Source organism: Neolamprologus brichardi, chromosome 1 (genome assembly GCF_056152115.1).
Source record: "Neolamprologus brichardi isolate AB-2024 chromosome 1, ASM5615211v1, whole genome shotgun sequence".
Taxonomy (NCBI): Eukaryota; Metazoa; Chordata; class Actinopteri; order Cichliformes; family Cichlidae; genus Neolamprologus; species Neolamprologus brichardi.
In genome coordinates, this window is record NC_142104.1 from 24169216 (window position 1) to 24192976 (window position 23761).

General features: G+C 41.2%; 2 protein-coding genes across 3 annotated transcripts; one reads left to right on the forward strand and one right to left on the reverse strand.

Moving 5' to 3' along the window:
• Positions 1-836: 836 nt before the first annotated feature.
• Positions 837-9871, reverse strand: cul4a (cullin 4A). The gene is made up of 20 exons (XM_087839664.1): positions 9230-9871; positions 8172-8287; positions 7609-7713; positions 6834-6902; positions 6669-6742; positions 6430-6592; positions 6260-6349; positions 6097-6179; positions 4932-4999; positions 4571-4689; positions 4261-4453; positions 3988-4092; positions 3765-3875; positions 3036-3121; positions 2729-2836; positions 2493-2606; positions 2276-2381; positions 2017-2189; positions 1761-1913; positions 837-1663 (listed from the first exon to the last, which is right to left on the reverse strand). Exons 1-20 carry the CDS (start codon positions 9366-9368, stop codon positions 1568-1570), a joined length of 2271 nt encoding a protein of 756 aa, XP_087695790.1. The 5' UTR covers positions 9369-9871; the 3' UTR covers positions 837-1567.
• Positions 8896-21159, forward strand: tgfbrap1 (transforming growth factor, beta receptor associated protein 1). Of its 2 annotated transcripts, none has more exons than XM_087839661.1 (13): positions 8896-9067; positions 12307-13017; positions 14811-15005; positions 15620-15774; positions 15910-15992; positions 16559-16739; positions 16814-16974; positions 17495-17552; positions 17663-17806; positions 18052-18195; positions 19074-19233; positions 19431-19882; positions 20074-21159. In XM_087839661.1, exons 1-13 carry the CDS (start codon positions 8896-8898, stop codon positions 20260-20262), a joined length of 2805 nt encoding a protein of 934 aa, XP_087695787.1. In that variant the 3' UTR covers positions 20263-21159. The 2 variants fall into 2 exon arrangements, with proteins under 2 accessions (XP_087695787.1, XP_006780413.1); XM_006780350.3 differs by lacking the exon at positions 8896-9067 and adding an exon at positions 10709-10939.
• The last annotated feature ends 2602 nt before the right edge of the window (positions 21160-23761 follow it).

The following is a 23761-nucleotide window of genomic DNA, read 5'->3' on the forward strand; positions in this document are numbered from 1 at the left end:
GGCTCTCTTTAAAGCACTTTAGGTCAAATTCTGTTGTTTAAATGTGCTATATAAATTAAATAGACATTACTTTCCCCACAATATGTGCTACCTGTTTATTCTTTGCCTCTCTGAAAGAACTGTGACAGTGGGCTCTCTCTGCTGAGGGTTTACGTCATCCTCTCAGTTTCATGTCTCTGTCACTCTCCACTGGCTTTTAGTTTGGTGTAGATATTGGTTTAAAATCTTCTTTAAAATCACTAATCTACTCCCTGTTCTCCAAACTGGATCCTTAGGTCCACAGACAGAGGTCTTCTGGTGATTCCACATACCCATCTGAAAACTAAGGAAGGCTGTGCATTCTAAACCTTAGCGCCAAAACTGTGGAACCGCTTACCTCTCTCTCTTTCCACCCATGACTCTACAGCATTCTTAAAAAAAGTTTAAAAAAAAAAGAAAGAAAAAAAGCTGAAAACCCATCTATTCTGACAGGGATGTCAGTAATGGTTTTGTGTTGTTTCACTTGATTTAGCTGTGTTCACTTTGTCCTTGTTTTTAATGCCTCTCTAAAGCATTTTGTGGCTGTTTTGTTGCCTTAAAAAGCACTGTGTAAATAATCTTTACTTACTAGGTCTCAAACGATGTGGAAATCTGAAGTGTACAGTAAAAGGAGTTTCCAGTTTCGCTGAAGTTAGGATGTAGAATTCCCACAGAAGTCTAAACCAAGCTTCAACAGGAGTATTGATCCTATCTTGCTAGTGTCAGTTCAATACCAACACCAGCGTTGGTATCTTTACTATTGATATTTGGATCCGCCCACCCCTACACATCACCACGTGCACACATCACCAACTGAATCATTAAATACCCATTTATTCAGCTTCACTTTCCGCACTCCTACACAGAACACAATCTGGTCTACGAAAACATCAGCACATTACAGTGAACATTTGGACATTTTGGTCAAAACAAATAACAAAGATGCCAAACGTAATACCCGAGCAGCTTGCCTGCATATGTTTTAGCATCTGTGCTCTTTACTCGTCCCATCCTCAACAGCTGTGTCAAGTAACCAGCCAGTCAGGCTTATACTCAGCAGTTTATGCAGCCGTTCATAAGGAAAACATCAAAAACAACAACCAAAAAAAAAAACCAGAACTCTTAAAACTCAAGACAAACAACCTATAGTAGAAAATAAGTGATATTAGAATGACATGGAGAAAAATAATCCAATCTGAGGGGAAAACAAAACTAAACAAAAACAGAGGAAAGTGCTAGTTATTTTCTGTTGTGTGTTGCATTAGCAGATTTGCAAGTCACATGAATCAACCATCAACAACAACCTGGGCCACTCCTCCAGCCCAATCTTAGAGTCCCACTAAGGATATTGCAGAATGGGAGCAGCACAGCCAAGTGTCTCTCGTCTCTCTGGAGCTCTGTGTCATCTGGACCTTGTGTCCAGGAGAGTGGACGGAGGGAAAGATGGGCACCAGAGGAGAGTCGGGTGGCTGAGGGGCTGTAGTCCTGTGCTACGGGGCCAGCTGCACGCTTGCTGTGAAAAAAGCATGACAGTGACAGCGGTACCCCTTCAGGCAACATAGTGGTACTGGTTAGGAGTCTCCTTGTCACGTTCCATGTAGTCTCTATCTATGAGCGACTCGATCCGCTTCTTCAGATCACCCGGCTGTGGAGAGTAAGGAGAGTCAGATGAGCTTTAGGTGCATGGGGAAATAAAATTAATGAATTAAAAAAAGCCCCAAAACAGGCTTAATCTTGATCACCTTGACAGGGAACTTCAGCTGGTTGTAGAGCTCCGATACCAGCAAGTTGTGACTGAGGGTCTTCCTCATCTTCATGATGCGCACCACTGCTGCATCGATCTGATACTGTCTGTCCTGAAACACACGCTCTGTGGTGCTCACCTGCTCCTCTACCTGTAGGGAAAACAAATAAATAAGTGTGATGCGTAAAAAAAGACCAAAAAAACCCCAACTAGTGAATGAAAAAACCAACCAAAGACCAAGACGTTATTTTTACCGTTTCTTTCATTTGGATCTGGTTGATCTTGATGCGGAACAGTTTATGTTTAAAATCATTGTTGAAGTTGAAACGGTCTCCGTCCTCCACGTCTTTCCCTCGAGGGTTCTTGTTGAGGACGCGTGCCTTTCCGCAGGCCAGAGACTGCAGCGTGCGCCTGAGCTCTCCCTCCTCTGTGAGGGATAAGAGAGCAGCCATGTGATACAGCAGGTACCCCTCCCCAAACAGAACGGTTAAACTGTATAAAGACAAGCGTTACCTATGCCAGTGGCAGCCCGAATCTCCTCCATGCTGAACTCTTCTCCCTCATTAAACATGAGCAGTACCAGCGTCTGGAACAAGGAGACCTGCAGTTCCTTCTTACCCTGCAGTACAAAGTAGTCATTTTAAATCCAGGTGCAGTCCAGATGTTTTCTCAGCCCAGTGTATCCACCTTCTCCATGCTCCGTTATCTCTTACTCTTACAAGGCTCTTACCTCTTTAAACTCTGCCTTCAGTACAGCATGGCCCAGTGTGGGCTGCCACTGCAGCTTCCTCCCACTGTGCTTACCCAGATAGAACAGCTTGAACACCTCCTGGAGTTTTACCATCTACCAGAACATAAAAATATTATTTGTATCAACGCTGTCTTGGATCGGATCAGCTGATTTGTTTTGTTTCATGCAGTGGTCAAGTGTATTGGTGTGCCAGACCTAAATGCAGAGCTGCTTACCTCTGTGGGCAGGTGCACCTCCATGGGTGTGTATGAAGGCCAGTAGCCCATAGTGAGGATGTTCACAGTAAGTTCTATGTTGCTTGGCTCACTCTGGTTCTGCATATACTGAGTTAAAAAAGAACAATTGTTTTACAATGATGCATTAAAAAAAGCATTTAGAGACACAAATAAAGTGGAGTGTGTCTACAAAGCTCAACAATATCTATTTTTCAGGAGCTTGGGGGAAAACAAGTGACAGGACTTCTCATACAAGAAGCTTCTTCGTTTATCTAGTTTTGTTTATGTGCATGAAGACTTCAGGTACCTGTTTGAACTGGATCATGATGTCTTTGGACAGCTCCATGTCTTTAAACATCCCCTCGAGTTTACTGGTAAACGCCGCCCCGCATTCTGCAGGAAGTCAAGACCATGAATATTACAGCTGGCTGCTTCTCACACTACCACATTACCACAGACACCCGTGAGAGTCTATATTAGGATTAATAACTTCATATTAGAACTTAATTTAGAGTTGCTGCTGCTATATTACTGCAACATAAAGATCTTCTCTGCGGTTAAAGCAGCACCAATCAAATTGCAGAATATACTGCATGCACAGCATAAGGTCAACCAAAAGGCCAGTTTCCTCATCTAACTGCTCTAAAACATCAAGCATATATCTATAAGTGAGGCATGCATGTTGATTAACAGCAACGTGCTGACTGTGAGGTGTGAAACATTTCCCATCTGCCTTAAAAAACAGCTACTCTGCTGACTCAGCATATAAGAGCAACAGACAATTGTTCAGGGTTTCCAGTATAAACAGGATATCTGGATGACGGATTACGGAAATCCAGTTCAAGATTTTTCTGTAGGACAGTCATTGTTTTTAAAATCTAATGAAAATTTAAACTGTCATCAGACAATCGCTGATGTTGTCACTTTTATTTTTTTAACTGCATTCTGCTGGAGTCTGACTGGTCAACAGAACTTGGACTACAAGTGGACTCTCATCTGTTTATAGACTATATAAGATATCGGACTAGAGACTTACCGTGTTTGAGCTTGGACAGCATGGACTTCTCAGCATCAACAGAGGCACTCTTGCCAACCAGCAGGCGTTTGGCCAAGTCCTTCTTATAAAAAGCTTCAAACACATCTTTTCCTGGATGTACAAAACAGATCAAGAGACGTCAGACAGAAACAAACTTCCTATTCACTAGTAAGACTAACTGGGTGAAAAGCAAACAGTGACATATTCATTTAATATAACTAACCGTGTATGAAGCGGAAGATTATCATTATCTTATCCAGTATTCTCTCCAGTTCCTCCTCCGTAGCCTCCTTGTTCCCAGCTCTTAACTTAGAATCCACATATTTAGCTGCATGGAAAGCACAAAAGCGGTTATCACATGCTGGAACTAATGAAAACCGCATTAAAATGATCTGTGTAAATTCATTTAAGCGCACAAAGGTAGTGTTTTATACTTCTAAAACTCTTAAAAATCGAAATTACTGAAACAAATTCATCATTACATGGCCTGGCCTACCGATAAGCTCTGCAGGCTTGTTCGGCCTCTTGTTGATGAAAGTTTCAAAAGCCTCCTTCATGGCATTGATGAAGCTCTCATTGCGTGCAAAGCAACTCTGTGCCACGTTGTCCATCTTGTCTTTGAAGTCCAGCAGGTCTTGTACCATGTCTTTGTCTTTCTCTGGAGTGCATACAATCTCTCCTCCAAAGGACTGAAACCAAATCCAGTGTACATACACACGTCTTAGACACAAAAAGACCAGGACACATTTATTTTGACAGTAATGATTTGTGTTGATGTTTACAAATGTGTTGAGTCTTGTGTGTACCTTGATGTAATCCCTCCAGAACTGCAGGAGTGTGGGAAGTCCTCCCTTCACTTTGCTGAAGAGCTGGTAGAGGAGGGTGAGTTCAGTCACACGATTCTCATCCAGCAGAGTGCTCAGACCTGTCACAAACATGCTACACATGAGTGCATTTTACATACTGAAAATGTTTAATTACGTGCATAAAAACAGGATACAGCTCTACAGGCAGGGCAGCTCAACTAAAAAAGGAAAAAGCACTAAAAAAGTTGCTAAAGGAAAAAAAGAAAGAAGAAAAGAACACTCATGTGTACCAGTTTAACAGAAACCCAGCACTACGTCGGTTTGTTTGTGGTTGTTTGCAAAACCTTTCACACTGACATACCCTTTTGCAGTATTGCAGTCATATGTTCTCCTAACAGCTGTTTCTCAACACAGCTAATGAGAGGTTTCCTGTGAAACAAAGAAAACAATATAAGACAAACCAAATGTAAACAAAGTTCTCTGCTTGCAAAGCAAAGCTGCTGTTCTTCAGAATATCTGTTACCACACCTATAAAAAGCAAAAACTATATAATAAATAAATATTTTGCCAATTATTCCTTCAAGATCGTCTCCTTGTGAATCCATTCACCACTTCCAGCATGACTGCTGTTTTTTTAAAAGGCTCTGTGGGAATCCAGTTCGGTCCATATGCAGATACACTTTTGTGATGCACACTGGATTCCCTCCCCCATAGCGTCAAAAGATCCTTCAGCTTAAATTGCAATTTGAAGAGGAGGATGAAGTCAAAAGGAAACAAATTTAGCTGGTGCTCAGTAGTGGTGTGTTTGTGGGGCTAAAAAAATTTAAGTTATGTTCACCAAATATAATCAGTAAGTCCTGCACAACCCTGTGGACAATGGAAAAATAAGGAGCAAGCACCTCATACGGGCTTGCAGAATGTGGACTGTTTTACTGAAACATGCTGTTTGATGTCTGAGTTGTGGTCAGAGTTCTCATCCACAGTGATGATCCTTTACATAAACGCTTACATCAATTTGCATTTTGTGCAAGTTAGAGCTGCACAGTTAAACTGCAAATGCATAGCTGCACGTGGTCAGAAGGGAACTTCCAGGGTGCGATTGAGACGATCATAAATGAGTAAACCAACCAAAACATGTAGATTTTTTTTATTTAAATAGAATCAAAAGAAGAATTTCTGATTGCATGGGTAGTTGTGGAAGAAAAAATAGTGTAGTAGTGTCAAAGTTTGTGATGGCAATCTTCTATAACAGTGCTTGTTGACACTTTAAGGCACCACTGGCCTTCTGACTCAAAACTAAACCCCATTTAGCAGTTTCTATATCACTATATAATGTATTTTTAAATGTTCTTTCTGAATGTTGCATGAGAGCTGTTTTAAATGGTGAGTAGGCAATTTTACCTTCCTTAAGCTCCCGCAACCCTTGAAAAGGATAAGCTGGTATAGCTTATGGTTGGATGTCTCAGTGATATGCATTAATATAATAAAAATCCAAATAAATAAATAAGTAAATAAATAAACATTACTGAGTGCTCTGATCGAGGTAGCTCACGATTCGATCATTTTCCTCCTCCAACCGACGAGCCACGTGGTGCAGGTACTCGGGTACCTGAACACAAACAAACACACACTCAGCACTGCTGATGACAATCACATGACACACACACACCCACTGGTGGTCTCACTCACGTCTCTCTCCTGCATCAGACGCTGTCCCTCTGCTGCATACAGACGATTGGTCTCAGTCAAAAATCTCTCCTCAAAGGAGTCTTTGTAAACCTAACAAGAGTTGAGAGTCATGATGGAGAAATACTGGCATGCACTCTTAGCGCCCACGTGACGAAGAGGCGATTGTGTACCTGCAGGTCTGACAGCATGCCAAGAAGACTCCTAAGCAGACTCCGGTCCACGGTCTCTCCATTCCGCTCCAGTTCAATCTGCTCCAAAATGCCTTCCACTGTTCGCTTTTGAACAGCACTGTCACTCACGATGTGGGTGCGAAACAGCTCCAAACCGGTGTCCCTGCAGCGAATACATAACATCAGCTTTCTGGGAACATCTTTACAGACACAGTGACTTGAATTAACTATAATTTTACCAGATGGAAGGGAGTAGAGAGTTCTGCAGCACATATGTACGATCCAGGAAGAGAAAGATGCTCCGGATCATTATCTACAGGGAATTATTAGATTAACATTCCTACAGTCCACTAAGGTTTGAGCAGTGCAGATTTAAATGCATATCTATCAAACATCACACTCACAGTTTGCCTACAGTGGTCCTGCCAGCAGCGATTCATTCGCTTCAGGAAGGAAAGGTTGTCCAAAGACTCTGTGAGGTCCAAGTTAAAGAAAATCTTTTACTGAGGCATCAAACTCCAGCTCTGAATTATATTACAGTACCTCAAATGAGATATAATGACAAAGCATGTTTATCTAACTTCCTCTTAATACTTAAAAGAACAAACTTCAAAAAGCTGCCCAACCAGTGTTAATAAATGTGATTATTAAATCCAATCAAATCTGTAAATGCAAAGACCTACAGTGTAGGTGCCAAACTACACATTTACACATTTAGCATCGCTTGACGTCTGCCAGCAGACCCCAGATATCATTGAAAGAGTAAAGCTACCAATAAGCTGCAAGCAAAATCCACCTTGAGGTCCCAACTACAGATTTATAAACAAGGTGGAGCACTGCTTTATCTTATCTGTGTGCAGCAGATCTCAAACAAATTGCTACTCACTATATAAGCAATACCCAACTCTTGTCTGCACACAGATGAACAACATCTGGAAACTAGTGTCCGGTTACAGATTTTCCCCTCATCAAACTCAACAAATTTAGATGTTTATCTCTTATAGTAAAAAACTTGTTATTATCAAGTCAGTGGATATAACATATACTGACAGGATTTCACTCCACAGTTAGCGGAGAATCATTTTGGTTTCTAGTAAAGAAGATATCAGACAGATCCTACCTGCTTCAACATTTCAGCACATAGCTTGCCTGAAATGCCTGTGCACATAAAAAAGGATATTCTCTAAACTGGTGGATCTGGGCCTGCACGTGATCTTCACAGACTTGCCGAAGCTGCTTGTACAGAGTCGGTGAGACTTTATACGAGCACAGGTTCTCCACCGCCTTCAAGTGCAGCAGAAACAAAGAAAACACAGGAGACAATTGTTTTTATATGACAGGACAGACAGGTGATTTGGAGAATAATAACACTGACTTTAACACTATTAGTAAAACATCATGGATTTATGTGAAAATGTGGTGAAAGGCTTTGAGATGCATAACAGTTTAAAAGCAAACAAACACATCAGCAGACGTCCTGTACGTGATGCAACATGCTCAAAACAAATGGCAAGTCTTCACAAGTTTATTTTAATCCTCGGCTGTTCTTCAACTTCAGACTCATTTAATATTCCGTGGCTTTATGGTGTTAGAAATGTCGAGACTGCAAAGCATTTGAGCTTGACATGCCCAGTTGTTCCGTACCAACATGTTTTTAAGGCCCAGCAGTGCAACACATTACTCAGGGTGTGAAGAAAATAAGTCTAACTCTAGTTTGGTCATTAAAAAGACAAACAGCAAACCTGATAGAGCTCCTCCAGGTTATACTTGATGGAGGTGCTGTTCTGGATTGCACCCACCGCATCTCGCAGCTTCAGCCACGTGTCCTCGGTGTAGTTCTCTGCTAGTTTTGGCCTATCTGTTTACAAAAACACAACAAGACTCACTTATAGGACTAAAATATGACCATATTATGATGTGGGCAGCACATCCTAGTATCATTTCCAGTTGTAGAGCATTTGTTTATTACAAATGCTCTACAAGTGGAAATGATAAAACCTGAAGAATAAATGTTCAATGACATTTTCAAAGTTTTCTGTCATATGTTGAAGGTAAGGAAAGCAAGTTTTGATACAATAGCTTTACTGTATTTATGAAGCCATCAACACTGGGATGACTGACAATAACCTACAGAGGGAGTACCTCCACACACTTTGGACTCTCAGCTATGTTGGCAAATAAACATTTATCCTGCTGGAAATTGAACAAAGCAAATTTATTGGTCTCTCTGACTCAATCGTTTATTGACATTTATTTATTTGCCGATCTTTTTCCACACACGAAATTTCTTTCATTTCTAAAATGTCCAAAGTAAATGGTTAATTGTAAAGTGGAGTGCTGTAACTTCTCAATATTAACATCAACCTTGATTTAAAACAAGTAAACCTCTTAAGTTTTTTCCCCATTTGTGGTGTGAATTAATAGACTGACAGAAGAGCGGTACCTTTCAGACGATCAATTCGTTCAATGATTAGTTATGTCAGATATAAAACCTCATGCTTTTACTTTATACAACAGGTGCTGGGATTTAGGAGTGGCCCAAAACTCCATGGCTGGTGGATTTGGCACAAACAGATATGCAGCATAATGGAAAATGCATATCAGTCTATCAGGAGCAGGCCCTGGGTAAAGGTGACATGTGAGTGCTTGAGCACGGCAGTAAGGGCAGCAACTTTTTTTTGTTTTGTTTGTTTATCTTTTTACAGGCATTATCTGAAAGTAACATCCTCTTACGTGCTATGGTATCTCTGTGTAACTGCTGCTGTTAGGTAACGCATTAGAAGAGGCTCAGTGACAGTACCTTTGAAATTTTTGATCACTAGTTTCTTTGACGTGCCGGTTTTGCCTGAGGCCACAGCGGAGGTCCTGGCCATCCCGTTGGCACTGTGTTCCGTTATAGAGAAGCTGGCCCTCTTGTCCTGTCGGGTGTCCTCTGCCATTATCAGATTAGCGCTTTGGCTTATCGCTGTATGGTTCAAGTGTTTTGCTAACTTACTGACGGGCTGTTTACTCGCTGTCAGCGGGGCAGCCTCTATATTAAGCTACTTGTCTTTGGTTGACAGCACAGGCACTCGCAGCCTATTTAAAATACATTCACGGGGAAAAAATGACTTAACACGAGGTTAACTAATCCGAAAACATAACTACCTCCTGCTAAGTAAACACACTGCTAGCTAACAGTATGTTATCTGAACCTGCAGCACACTTTAGCAAACACTTCTCGTCTTCTCATCGGCGCTGTAGCTTCACAAGCTAGTCCATATCCCCATCGGCTACTTACAGGCCTCCACGAGTTTAACTGTTGTATTTTGCGACAGTACACTAACACATAAACGCGACATCGTTAGCGCTGACATAAAAATCCCAAATTACTGCTGGCTTTCTTTAACATGAAGCTAGCTAGCACAACAAAATGGCTTTTCTCAGACGGTTCAGTTGGACAGGTGCATCTTGGGTGAAAACCGGCCGGGTTGCGTTCAGGAACATATGGTGCATTTTAGTGTCAGAACAAATTGGTCAAATATTTTGGTCTGCGTTACTGTGTAGTTAACTTAAATATCAGTAACAATAAATCAGTTTGCCATCAAAAGGACAACAACTTTTTTTTTGCATTAGTCATTAAATTAAGAAGCTTTAGTCATAATAAGAACTCTACGGAGGTAAAATTGAGGCGTTCTCTGGAGAGAAGGGGAATGAAAGTCAGTGGAAGCATGACAGAATGAATGAGAAGGAGATAGGTGTAACAGTGAGGAGCAGACGTAGTGAATCTGGATGAGTTTAAATGCAACAGCAGCCCTTACTAATGCTACTGAGTACACGTTTACTGTTATGGCATGCATTTTCTTGCACACATGCTGCTAGGACCACTTTAGAGACACTTAATTACCTCTGATATTTGTTTGGCTCTTGTCATTGTAACGCACTTGTCAGTTATGAGCATCACCAGAGATAAAGATCAATATTACTTGTTAATGAATGAAATATACTGAAATATTTGTGTTTAGTCTTAATGTCTGTGAAGGTTCTCAGTCACCCAGACAATTAAAAGATTATTCTATTCTATTCTACTTCTACCCAGGTCATTGTAGTCTGAGGAGCTTGGAAGTCCAGACGCTTCTAAGCTCCTTAGACTGTTTAGTTTAAATATTTTATATGTGAAGAGGTAAACAATGAATAGTGCTGATGCACCTGCCTCACAATAACACTGCTCCGGGTGGTTTCTTAGCAGTGGCAACTGTTGAAAAACTCGTAACAACGGTGAACGCACCACTATATCACCTGCAGCCAGCAGGGGTTCAATGCAAATGGGCGGCGTTTCATATTGGATAACCAGGAACTCTCTGGCTGCCATTCAGCTTGTATTATCCGGCTGTCGGTACGGCAACGACCCCCAGCAGCATGGCAGTGTTGACGTTTAGGTGTGAGTTCATGTCCTGGTTTTCGGAGTACTGAGGCTTTTCTGCGTGTAGTGACTCCGGCCTGCCGTCCCGAGCGCCGCCTGCATTGATAGGTAGGTCTGCTGTCTACGCCAACTGCTCCGGGAGGAACTGGGCAGGGTGTGGGCGCACAGAGCATCATGTCAGTGAAGGGGAGATTGACTGGAAAATAAGTTGATTTTCCTTGTGCGGACACTCCGTGAGGGTTGTAGCCTTGCAGCTTTAACCACACTGGAAATGTAGCCTAGCTTTAAATTAGCTTGCTAGCGTTAGCATAGCAAGAGAACAGTGTGTAGAAGCTAACTTTAGCCGAAAGAGCTCAGCTACGTGGTACTGAAACAACCTATCCGATTTAAAACTGGCCACGGCTTCCTGACATGACTCATATCCTAATGATGACTCTCTCACCTTCACACAGTCACTGTCAACAGTGATTTTTTTTTTCGCTGTTGCCTCTGGGTTTGGGAAGCTAGCTAGTGCTAACACCATTAGCTCGTACTGTTTGAGCATGAGGGTGTGAGGAAAGCAATCTCTAATGGGTCAAATATAAATGGGTAAAGTGTTACTATAGTAGTGTAACAGGACACTCAATACAATTGTGCTGTTGATATAAAGACGCATATCTGCTTTGTTAATCTTTTTGTGTCAGAACACATAACCTTTCACGCAACCCAAGTCCTAAATCTCATGCCTTTAAATGTAAACACCAGCAATCCTCAGCTGTACTGTCAAGGAGAGATTTTAAGAAATGTCAATCTCCTCATCTTAAAGAGAAAACGTCTTAAACATTATCTTACTTCTGCTCTTTATCAAGCTCTCTGTTGTAGGAACAACAGGTAGGCATAGAAGCCCAAACTTTCCTTTTCTTTACCTCCTTCAGCTCACCTGGCAGGGAGGCATTAAAGTGTTGAGATGTAAACCCTCCAGTGTATCCTGGTTCTGCCCTGGGTTCTCCTCCTTGTAGGACATGCCTACAAAACCTCATCTAGAAGAATTTTAGGGGGCATCCTAATTAGATGTCCAGCACCTTAACTGGCTTCTTTCTATAAGGAGGAGTGGCTCTACTTCCAGCATTCCTCCTAAACGACCAAGCTCCTCGCCCTCTAAGGGAAAGTGCAACCACCCATCAAAGGAAGCTTGTTTCTACCACTTGTATCCGATATCGTACTTTTAATCACTACCCAGGGCTTATGGATGTGGGAGGGCGTGGGAATCGACCTTTCAAAGCGACAGCTTTAAAGCGCCTTACATTCACAGACTCACACATCACACATGTAAAAATTCACATACATGTATAGTTTTATGAATAAATTATATGCTGAGTATATCCAGAGACTTAATGATTCCTCACAGGGAAATGTTGTACAGTCCGCTTTCCACATTGATTATTTGAATTTGTCTGCAGCTTTGCTGACGCAAACTTATTTTGTACCTCCTGTAGATGCCTTGGCCAAGATGAGCGTGAAGGCTTTTGAGCTAGTCCCCGCTGTGGAGCGAGATCTCCTCATGGGCGACAAAGCTCGCATCAACATTGAGTGCATTGAATGCTGTGGAAAGCACTTGTACGTGGGCACCAATGACTGCTTCATCCATCACTTTCTGCTGGCTGAGGTCGCCTCCTCTAAAGGGAAGCCGGGTTACTTGGCTCAGAAGTTGCTGCACAAATACCTTGGCCTCAAGAAACCTGTTGCTGAGCTGCGGGCTGCTTCTGCTCTGGAGCGTCTCATAGTGCTCTGTGAAGGGATAGTGTTCCTCGTTGACATGGTGACGCTGGAAATGGTGCCCTCAGCAGGTGGAGGTGGAGCCAAGATCAGGGGCGTGGCATCGTTTTGCGTTAACGAGAACCCGGTGAACGCCGATCCATTCTGTGTCGAAATGGGCGTGCTATCCTCCAAACGACGGACGGTCCAGATTTACATGGTGTACGAGGACAGAGTGCAGCTGGTGAAAGAGTTGACAACGCCCGAGCAGCCCTGTGCTGTCAGTCTCGACGGTTACTTCTTGTGCCTGGCTCTTACCACACAGTATATGATCCTGAACTACAACACGGGAGCCTCCCAAGACCTCTTCCCTTACAACAGCGAGGAGAGGACACCCATTGTAAAGAGAATTGGCAGGGAGGAGTTTCTCTTAGCAGCGCCTGGTGGTCTGGGTAAGTCAGAACAAAAACAGTCCCTGCAGTGAATACTTGGGATTTTAAGATGATATCTCAATAGGTGACAAATTAAAAGAAATTCCAACACAAGGGGCCTTAGTAAGAACAGAACAGCTGTGCGAATGTGTTTTTCTGAGAAGAAATACATTGTGCAGGATGTATTGTATTAAATGTTTAGTCTGTTTGAAGCTGCAAAAGTTGTGACTCTGTAGTTTAACAGACTTATTATTTCAAATTCAGATACAAACTTAGTCTTCATGCAAATTTGATATGAGGTCAAAAAGCACAAATAGTTGCTGTGTTTTGGATTAATGATTGTAAAACAGAATTTTTCTGAATCAAGATTACGGATCCTTTTTTGGATGAAAGAAAGACTAAAGCTTAAAAAAAACCCACTAATAATATTTTTGATCCTCCTATTACCCACACACCAAGGCCTGAGGGATCTCCCAGAATGATTGAAGTGATTTCTCTGGAGAAGTGATTGTTCAGTACACAGTGATTTCACACCTACTGATGTCTTATCTTGAACATAATCTAGTCTAGAGCAGGTTTGTGCTGCAGCACAAGTTTCCATAGTAATCTGTTTCTTTTAATTGAACCTTCTTGAATTAAAGGTGAATTTACCAGGATAAATCCAAATCCTGCTTTGTAGTACAGAGGATTTTACATTAAACATTCTCATCTTCATGAAATAGTTTGATAAGGACAGCGAGAGGCATTGTCATGTTTGAAGGGTCCACTCCCATTGGCATAGAAATGTTTCATCACAGGATGAAGTTCATCAGCTTTGTGTTGCTTTTAATTTCTCTCTCTAAACCATGTAAAGCACTTTGCTCCCCACAGCATAACACAGCCACCAGCTCCCTTCACTGCAGAGCTCTGGGTTCAGCCTTTCTTTTATGTGTCACACATCTGTGTAAAAATACATTTCAGGCATTTTTTTTGTAGGCTAACATCTCAAAATAAAGAGCTTATTGTTTTGCTCACTATCTCTTAAATGTTGTGATTCTCCAAACTTATTTTTGGGGCTGTTTAAGGGAACATGTGCAATTCCTTTTTAAAATTAAAGTACTGTGTGTAATCGGTGTTGTCTGAAGGATCAAATTGTGTTCTGTAACTTTGACAGCATGTGTGCATCTGCTTGTTTATTAATAAGAATCACCTTGGGTTTTTTATTATTGGTCAGCTGTAAAAAGCTGAGGGGGAATAGTTGTCACCCTGCTGGGAAGGCAGGCAGGCAGCTTGGACACTTAAGTTTGCGAATGTGATAACTCGAGAATGAAGTGATGTAGGAGTTCAAAAGTGGTGTCTACTAGGAGGCTTAAAGGGGTATACTGTAAAGATTGGTATCGATCTAACACCAAGTAAACACAGCACCATTGTTGCCCATACCAATATGTTTAATCAATACAGGGGAGAGAAATGTGTTATGATTTATGAGATAAATCACTGTTCATTTCAAATTCTAAAAAGATTTTCATGACTACTAAATCACTGCGAGTTACTTTACATAATTAGTTAATAGAACAAACGCACACACTTCAGCTTTTCGTGTATTTTAAAAACTGGGTTTTTTGGAGACCTGGAATGTAAACGTGCCACTCTGAAAGCACTTTGGGTCACTTTCTGTTGTTTAAATGTGCTACAGACAAAATTAAATTCTATTGCGTTAGTATTGATCCAATACCGATACCAATGCTCGTAACGATACCTGGATCGGTCCGCCCACCTATACTTCACATGTCCATGTTGATCATTAAAACTGCTTTTCCACATCCCATCTCCAGGAATGTTTGCCAATGCAGAGGGGGTATCTCAGCGAGCTCCGGTCAGGTGGTCAGAGAGCGTGATTGGTGCCGCTGTGTGTTTTCCATACGTGGTGGCGTTGGACGAGAGCTTCATCACCATCCACAGCATGTTGGACCAACAGCTTAAACAGACCCTTTCATTCAGGGATGGCCATATTTTGCAAAACTTTGAAGGTATGTTTGCATATTGCTTGTTTCTAATGTGTACCAAAAGGTATCACAAATGGGAATTACTATTTAAGTAAATAGCATTTTAATTTCCTCAAGGATTAGGTTTAACTAACAGGTACTTTTTTGATGCAAAGAGCTCCTGAAAAGTGCGTTTGAAAAACAGGAAAGGATTAATAAATGATATGGGAATGGAAATAGTTATTGCTTTGGCTGACTGGACTGTGTAACCAAAACTGTTCATCAGAAAGCGTCTGGATGGCGCTGTGCACTCAGGTCTCAACTCTTAATGGGATCTGAAGCACTATCGACCATTTCTTGCTAGAGGATTTTTCAGTTCTGTGTTAAAATGAAACTTTTATTCTGCTTGGCTTTAGAATAAAAGCATTGAAGTAATATGAAGTCATCTTTGAGCTTCAAGTGCAAAACGACACTCATATGTGCTTGAAAGTGAACTTGAAGCTCTGAGCTAAAGCTCTCTGAAGCTTTCAGTGTGCTATATATTATCCCTGGTTTGGCTGCAATCATCAGGTGCATGCAAAGCTTTCGATTTATGGAGCTGTTTTGAGGAAAAACCAGTCTGACCACTCAGTGCTCTGTGTTTGGGGGTTTTTTTGTAGGGAAGGTCATTCTGGCTTCTACTAAGGCCGTGTACATCTTAGTACCTCTGCCGCTAGAAAGACAGATTCAAGACTTGCTGGCCAATCACAGAGTGGAGGAGGCGCTCATTCTCACAGAGGGAGCGCAGAGAAATATTCCCAAAGACAAGTTCCAGGTAACAACATGTTTAAGAAGATGATATGTTGATGTTCTGCTTCCTAAACTAATCTTGCTGAGTTTCATTAAAGAGAATATTTTTCACAACTACAAACTCGATTCACTTCTAAATTGTCACTTTCTACTTCTGCAGAATTTGCACAAACGAATCCTCCAGCAGGCTGGATTCATACAGTTTGGCCAGCTTCAGTTTCTGGAAGCGAAAGAACACTTCCGGTAAGAGTCTGGGTCAGTGCTGGTTAACCCTCAAGTCATCAGACAGTTTTATTGACATTTATGAGGATGTCTGGAATATATTTTATAAAAGAATCATTCTTAATGGCTCCAGTTTTTGTTTTTTCTTTTTTAAATGCGATTGGCTCCGTAAGATGGATATATTCTTTTGGAGGGGACACGTGCTTTCCACTTTTGTCTCTGAATACATTTGCAGTGGATTTTAGATCATGGAATGGAGATGTGATTTTAAGTGTAGAATTTCAGCTTTAATTGAAAGACTAATATTGTAATATCACTTACGAACATACAGCCGGGTTACTCAGTTCCTTGAATGTTAAAGAGCTGTGATTAGTCTAGCAAGAAGTACATGACTCACCATAACTTAGTTTATCTCTAATCCTCAAAATCTTCTACAGCACAGCCACATTTTGTACATTTTATCGGACTCTTGTGTTGTCTGTGTCTGCAGTGAGCTCATCTTTTCAGTCCACTTTGCAAGTTCTGACAAATGCCAGTTAGAGATGTTGAGTTTTTATGACCTTACTCTTAGTTATTTGCTCTTTCAGGAAGGGTCAGCTGGATGTGCGGGAGCTGATATCTCTCTGCCCGTTACTGCTACCAGCTTCCTCTTCATTCACGCGGTGCCACCCTCCTCTCCACGAGTTTGCAGATCTCAATCATCTGGCACAGGGTGACCAGGAGAAAGTGTTGCGATGCAAGAAGTTCCTCATAAGTTATTTAGGAGAGGTAACTGGATTCAGACCTGTACACAGTTTTGTCACTTGTCTTGTGTTAATGGTTTTCATTATCTGTACGCGCAGGTACGAAGCACCGAGGTGGTGAACGGCTGTAGAGAGGATGTGGACACTGCACTGTTAAAGCTGTATGCCGAACAGGACCACGACAGCCTTTTAGACCTCCTGGCTTCAGACAATGCCTGCGTGTTAGCAGACAGTGTCCCATGGCTGGAGAAATATCACAAGTTTGTATACTCTTACGATCTAATCTTTTATGTTAACATGATTAAAAACTCAGAAACTGGTCCAACACAGAGAGACTTTATGATCTCCAAAATGTTAATTATAGCTTCATTGATAAACATGCACAATGACCTAAAAGCTTTGGTTTCTAGTGTGTGTGCGTGCGTGCTCGTGTGAGCGCATGGTTTGACTGTTGTATAAATGGTGAATAAAGTAAATTAGTCCGACTTCTTTCATATGAAATCAGGCTTAAAATTCAGTAATTGGCAGCAACAATAACACTTGGGAATGACTGGGAAACATTAGAACTTTAATTATTACAGCTACAAAATTCACTAGAGGGACGGACTGAGATGGATCTTCATTGAGTAAATGCTCTTCCTTCCTCCCACACTGTTAATTAACACCCTGGTAAAGCTTTAATACTATGTCCAGTTTAGGAAGGCAATTTAATTGCTTTATACAGAAAATGTAATCCTCCAGGGCGGCTTTGGCTTCATTCAGCTCTTTTCTGTCTTTAAGATATTTTGCGCTGGGACTGCTCTATCATTATAATGGTCAGGATTCAGCAGCACTTCAGGTATGTTTGCAAATTTTTATTATTATTATTTCTTTTCTCTTAGTGATTTATGACTGAAGAATCTGCACTAATACGATGTTTATGAATTGAACCCTTTATGTTTCTGATAGTTGTGGATTCGTGTGGCAGATGGGGAGCTGCAAGACCCTACTAGATCTGATCTTTTTGAGTACATTGTGGACTTTCTCTGCACCTCCTCTAATGTGGACCTTGTATGGAAGTATGCAGACTGGGCCCTACGGAAGGATCCCATCGTAGGTTACCAAAAATGTAACGCTGCTGCAGAATTATTAATACCGGTCTCACTTGGAATTTTTTGAGTCTTGCTGTCTGTCACTAGCCAATGCTTGCACAATATTTCCTAGTGTTTGAGTGTACTTATTCTGTTGCAGTACATTGCCTTAAAGAGCTTAGAGCTTTGCTCTGCAGACAGTTTGCATCACTTCCAGTCATTTTGCAAAAGCTAAAGTAGTAACCTAATCTCTTTTCTTGCCCATAGATAGGTGTCCACATCTTCACTAAGAGGCATACCAGTAAAGACCAGCTGGAATTGAACCCTGATGATGTCATCACTTACCTGGGAAAGCACAACCAGGCGCTTCTGCTCTACTTGGAGAACCTGGTGCTGGAGAAAAGGGTGCAGGTACAAAAACACAAGCTGTGATAGCTGATAGACAGTGTTCGGGTCTCAGGCTGCACTCCCACAGAATGTTTAAGTATGAGGAGACGTGAAGGCGTGATATTCAGCTGTAGGTTGTTCATATTTTGGCAGCACAAATGCACAGCCTCTGCAGTTACGTGAGCAGGGGATTCAGAGAAATTGGAAGTGTAAACATTGCTTTCTGTCACATTTAAGGTTAAATAAAACCCAACCTTTCCTGCAAGGTGGCAAAGGCATCACCAGAAATTGTGCCTCCAGTATAAATGTTCCCTGAATCTGACATGAAAATGCATTTGAACACTTGACTAAATGTGAAAGCATTTTAGTGAAGCAGCTCACGTGAGACATGGTAGCTTCGGTGGTTAGCTCTGTCTCTCCGACTTCCCCTTCTAGTCGTGAGCTGTCAGAATTAAGTTGCTTCTAAAGGGTGTGCACATCCTTAATTTGGAGCTTAAGTACAAGTACTTTTATAAATGGTTGGATGAATATTTTCATGAGTTCTTGAAGCCTGAAGTCTATAAATGTTTTCACATCAGCGAACTGCTGCACATGCACACAACTGAACACTTGCTGCTGCTCAGTGAAACCACAGTCTGACCTGTGGGCTGCAGACATGCTTCACTCTTGTAGTTTGGGAATAAGATCCTTCAAGTGATCCTGAAAGTAGGCCCCACGATGCCCCTTTTTCATTTTTCTAGCTAACATTAGATTCTAGAAACTTGCTTACCTATAGTATTGAATCATTGTAAATGGTTATTTTGGACAACTCTCATCGTGGATTTATTTTTAGGTTTCCATCTACAGATGTGCATCTTTAAAAGCTTATTTAATTTGAACTGTTTTCATGTTTGTGGATGCAGAAGGAGAAGTTCCACACACATCTAGCTGTGTTGTACTTGGAGAGGGTGTTATCTTTGATGTCACAGTCTCCAAAAGATGAGGAACAGCTGACCAAAGCTAGGGAAAGGCTTCAAGCCCTGCTCAGGGAGTCCAACCTATACCGTGTACAGTTTCTTTTAGGTGAGAAAAATATCTGTTTGTTTGTCTCTAACAGGCGTTTTTGTCTTCTTGTGGAATTACTTTGTAACATCTCTTTAAAGATTTTGAACAAGATTTAATTGATGCGCTCTAACGAGGTCTTGCTTTTCATTTAATTGTGCGTCTGGAGATCATTTTGGAGATTTTCATGATGTTTGGTGTTCTTGTGCTCTGTTCAGCTAAAATGGAGAACTGTGAAGAACTGCTGCTAGAGCGTGCAACACTACATGGAAAACTAGAGGAGCATGACAAAGCGCTGCACATTCTGGTGCACCAGCTCAGAGACTTCCCATCCGCCGAGGCCTTCTGCTTATGGGCCTCTTCTAGTAGAGATTCGGCATACCGACAGCAGCTCTTTCACCTGCTGCTGGGGGTGTATTTGGATGGGAGCCCTCCTGGGCAATCGGGAGACAGCGGAGAGCTGGAGATGGCGGCAGTAGACCTCCTAAATCGGCACGGGGAGGTGTTTGACGCGGTCCGTGTCCTGCGAATGCTGCCAGAAGGCTGGTCACTTCAGCTGCTGCGTCCCTTTCTGGGTCGAGCCATCAGGGCCAGCATGCACGCCTGCCGCACGTCCAGGATCGCTTTAGGGCTCGCACACTCTGAAAACCTTCAACTGCTGCATGATAGGGTAAGAAACGCATTATAGTATTAAGCTAGATAAGTATATGAATAACTGCTCTACTCTTATGCTTAACAAAACACTTTCATTTCTAATTTTCTGGTTTCACGATCAAATAAACGAGTAAACAACCATGAAAACAGTTTTTAACAAATGCCTTAAAACTCCTTTCCCTGTTATTTTTTTTTTTTCTTGTCCAGTTGAAAGAGTGTAAGAGACCCGTCTTTGTGTCTGAAAAGAAGGGATGCCACCTGTGCCACAACACCTTCAGCGAGCCCAGCGTGGTGTGTCTGCCCGGTGGAGTGCCTGTCCACACCCACTGTGTTGCCCAGAGAGTAAGAGACTCTCCCACAAAGAGACAGTTGACTAATAGCAGTAAACACACGTGAGACTTAACCCTTTTTAAGAAACCTCATGGCTTGTGATGAGAGGCACCAAACTACAGCAGGATGCGCTGAGATTTTCAATGGCTGAGGACTGTGGGGATGACAAAAGCACAGACCCCCAGTTCCCCTAGTGGGCTCTGCAGCTGTGGAGTTAACAAGACACAAAGAAGGCTGGGCGACTGTGTGGGGGACTCGAGCGCCGCAGTTGTACTGCACTTTCAGACCTACAGTTTGATTTCTGTTCCATTCTGTGGCCGTCCTGTCTTTGTTTTTTCTTTTCTTTTTTTTAAATCCTAAATTCAAGAAACTGCTTGAACTACAGAACATAATATTTGAATCTCATTGCATATATTTCTGAAGCATGAACAGTCTTACACTTTTTGGTCTAATCGGCTCCATATGGGTATTGTATTAATACTGTTCTAACCTGTCTTAACTCGCACATTACAGAGTTGGGTTGTAATGTGAATACTACAAAGGCTCATCAGTACTGATGGAAAAAGTCTGTTTTTGTTTTTTTCTGTATGTCTTTGACTCTTTGTTCTGGTCTCAAAGCTGCTTTCCCTCCACCCACAATGATGTTGTATTAGTTGGTAACTGACAAGCATCAATTTGATCCAAACCCACTAAATGATTGTCATAGCAAGGTTTAAACAAATAAACATCAACCTTTTATGGAGCAGCAACAACATAAAATGTCAAAATAACAATGCTTCACTTATGAATAAGTGTAATTGGACATTTATTAGACTATACACATCACATTGACCTTCTACAAGTTGCACAAATGAGATGAATCCTTAATGATGTGACAGTTAATCTTACAGCGTAACTGAAATGAACCTGCATATATTTTGTCTGATTTCAAGCAACAAATAAATAAAATTTCCATTGCCCCAAGCATGCATGCATACATTTTTGTTTGAACAGGCCACTCATACTGTTAGATATCCTAATGTATGCATGTATGCAATACTGAGCAAAACATTTAAGTTGAAGTATAGGCTATTTGTTTAAAATTTGTGTACAAGATCAATCATGTAGAACAACAGGCCACAAACAACAACTCTCTCCATTGAAAGTGCAAAGTGCACCCGTCTCATTTCTGTGATTCAAAGAGCCTGTAAAATTCTCAGTTTTGGATTTGTATTTAATGCAACAAGTGTTAAAGAAAACTCCCCGCAGTGAACGTGATAACAAAGATTGTGAGACTTCATAAAAGTGGCAGTGTGTCCAAGAGCATCAGCAGTATGCAATGACATTTAAGGTGAAACACTTAAAAAGCATTAGACTGAGGAAAAAATGAACCGTGCACAAAATAAACTGATGGGTAAGTGGGTGAAAGATCCTGCATGAAGTCAATTAACAGTGTCTGTTCTTTACACACCTGTGACATCGTAACAGGAAAAGTAGTCAAGTTAGTTATGGCATCATAGTCTTTGGTCTATGAGAATGAGGTGGACATGCAAAGTATTTGAAAATATAACAAAAGAATATTACACTTATGTTTGTCTTTGCAAGTTGCCTAACCTGTTTAAATTTTTTAAAGATCAGAAAACCCCCCACTAATACGTTCTTTTTAAAAAGATCATTATTTCACTGAGGTTTTGTGTATTCATTTCAATCCTTTCAGCAAAACACGTTTCAGAGGAAAATGTGTGTGTGCGGGATGTGTATAAAGATGTTTTCATCGGAAATTAAATTAGGTTTGACTCTCCAGAAATTAATTGTTCCAAACAGATAAAATAAATGAAACATTTCAATTTCAGAAAGAATCTGGCTAGAATGCAGTGTGATAACTGTAATTTGTCTCTATTAATATGCACGGGTAAATTACTTTTGGCAGCCTTTTCATATTTCAACACAAGAGCTTCATCTCCCTGTGACTGTTTCTAAAGACACCAGAAGATGGCAGTAATGTGTCTGAAACCAGAACGCCAGCTGACACCACAACCTCTACAGTTCAATATTCTTGGCACATGCTCCAGTTTTGAGTTTCAATAAATTCAGCCTGGTTGTTTTTGCATAAACGGGTTCACAGGCAAACAAATAAAGAGAATCACTCATGTCTTTATGTTGGAAAATTAAAAGAACCACACATTCGTGGAAATCACTTTAAGGTCCCTTACTAAAATAGGTATGCTTTAAATAACAGGTGGGGTGGCTCTGGAATAAAGTAACTGTGTTGTAAACGTCTTTAATCTGTCTTTCAAATTATACAACCTCAGTCTGACAGTCACTATAACTGCATGATTCAAAGATTTTTGGGAAAACAAAAACTTGTACTTACAGCTGCTGTATCAGACTCGCTACCACAGTGTGCAGGCTGAGTGAGGAACAATGATTTTTTTTCCTGCATTCATAATGAAACGACCAACTAACTAATGCATGATGCTGCGCTGCGCTTGTTCCCCTAAAACATCTGTCACCTATAAACGTTTCACAAGTGTGACAAAACAAAGTGTGACAAAACAAAGTGTTTAATCATCGGGCGCTGTCACACCTCAGATCATATGCTGTTGCTTAACACGTCTTCATAACTCGTAGCAGGTGGATGTCATGTTTGTGAAGAGAAGAATCGGGCAAGTTCCTAAATATCTTTAGAAGGTGAGGCTCTGAGAAAACAGAGGAATGAAGGAAACCCCAAAGTAAACATGACTGTGTCCGTGTGCTGCTCACAGAATATACTCAATTTAAACCATTGTTGATCTCCATGTTTTTTAGGGGAAAACTTTCATGAATTCAAAGTTGTCCAATCTACTAAAACCTGTGTCTCTGAATGCTGTGGTGGTGTTGATGTTAGCTACCTGCTGCCTATTTCTACATGTAAAGAACTTTGTGCATTCATGGGCTATATTTCTAACTCGGAAGGCTGAGCTTTGTGGATGCATTGGGTTTCACTCCACAGCTTCTTCTGTCTGACGAATTTAGTCATAGCTCACTTAAAACTCCTCGCCATGACTTCAAAGAATAATGATAAAAGTATTCAGGAGAGCTGTGTGAAAGCATCCTGTCGTATTTTACATAAATATGTATCTACACCTCTGTATATACTGCATTTGTATCACTTTGCTGCTTCCTCCATCAATACCGTGTGGATGGAAAAAGGACCAACCTGGTTTAATAAACATGAAACTGCATCAGCTCACAAGTAATTCCAACATGCATTTTAGCATGATAAGCAGGATTACTGTTTGTTTCTGTTTTTTCCTCACTTCTTGGGAATTAAAGTTTTTCTGTGGATTAAAGAGTAATAAAAATGATTTTTTTTTCAAAGCAGCTGTTTTGTTGGATGTCAGTTAACCTCCTGAGTGTGAAGTTAAAGCATACATTTTAGCAGCAAAAACTCATTCTTACACTCTAACTGCTAACTGTGGTGGCAGCAGGCTTATGGTAGTGTGGTGCGGAGAGACTGACTCCTTACCTGTCTATGCACACAAATACCCAATCCCCCCTCAAACGTGCAAATGGTGCCAATAATAATGTTTTCAGTTCTCCAGCC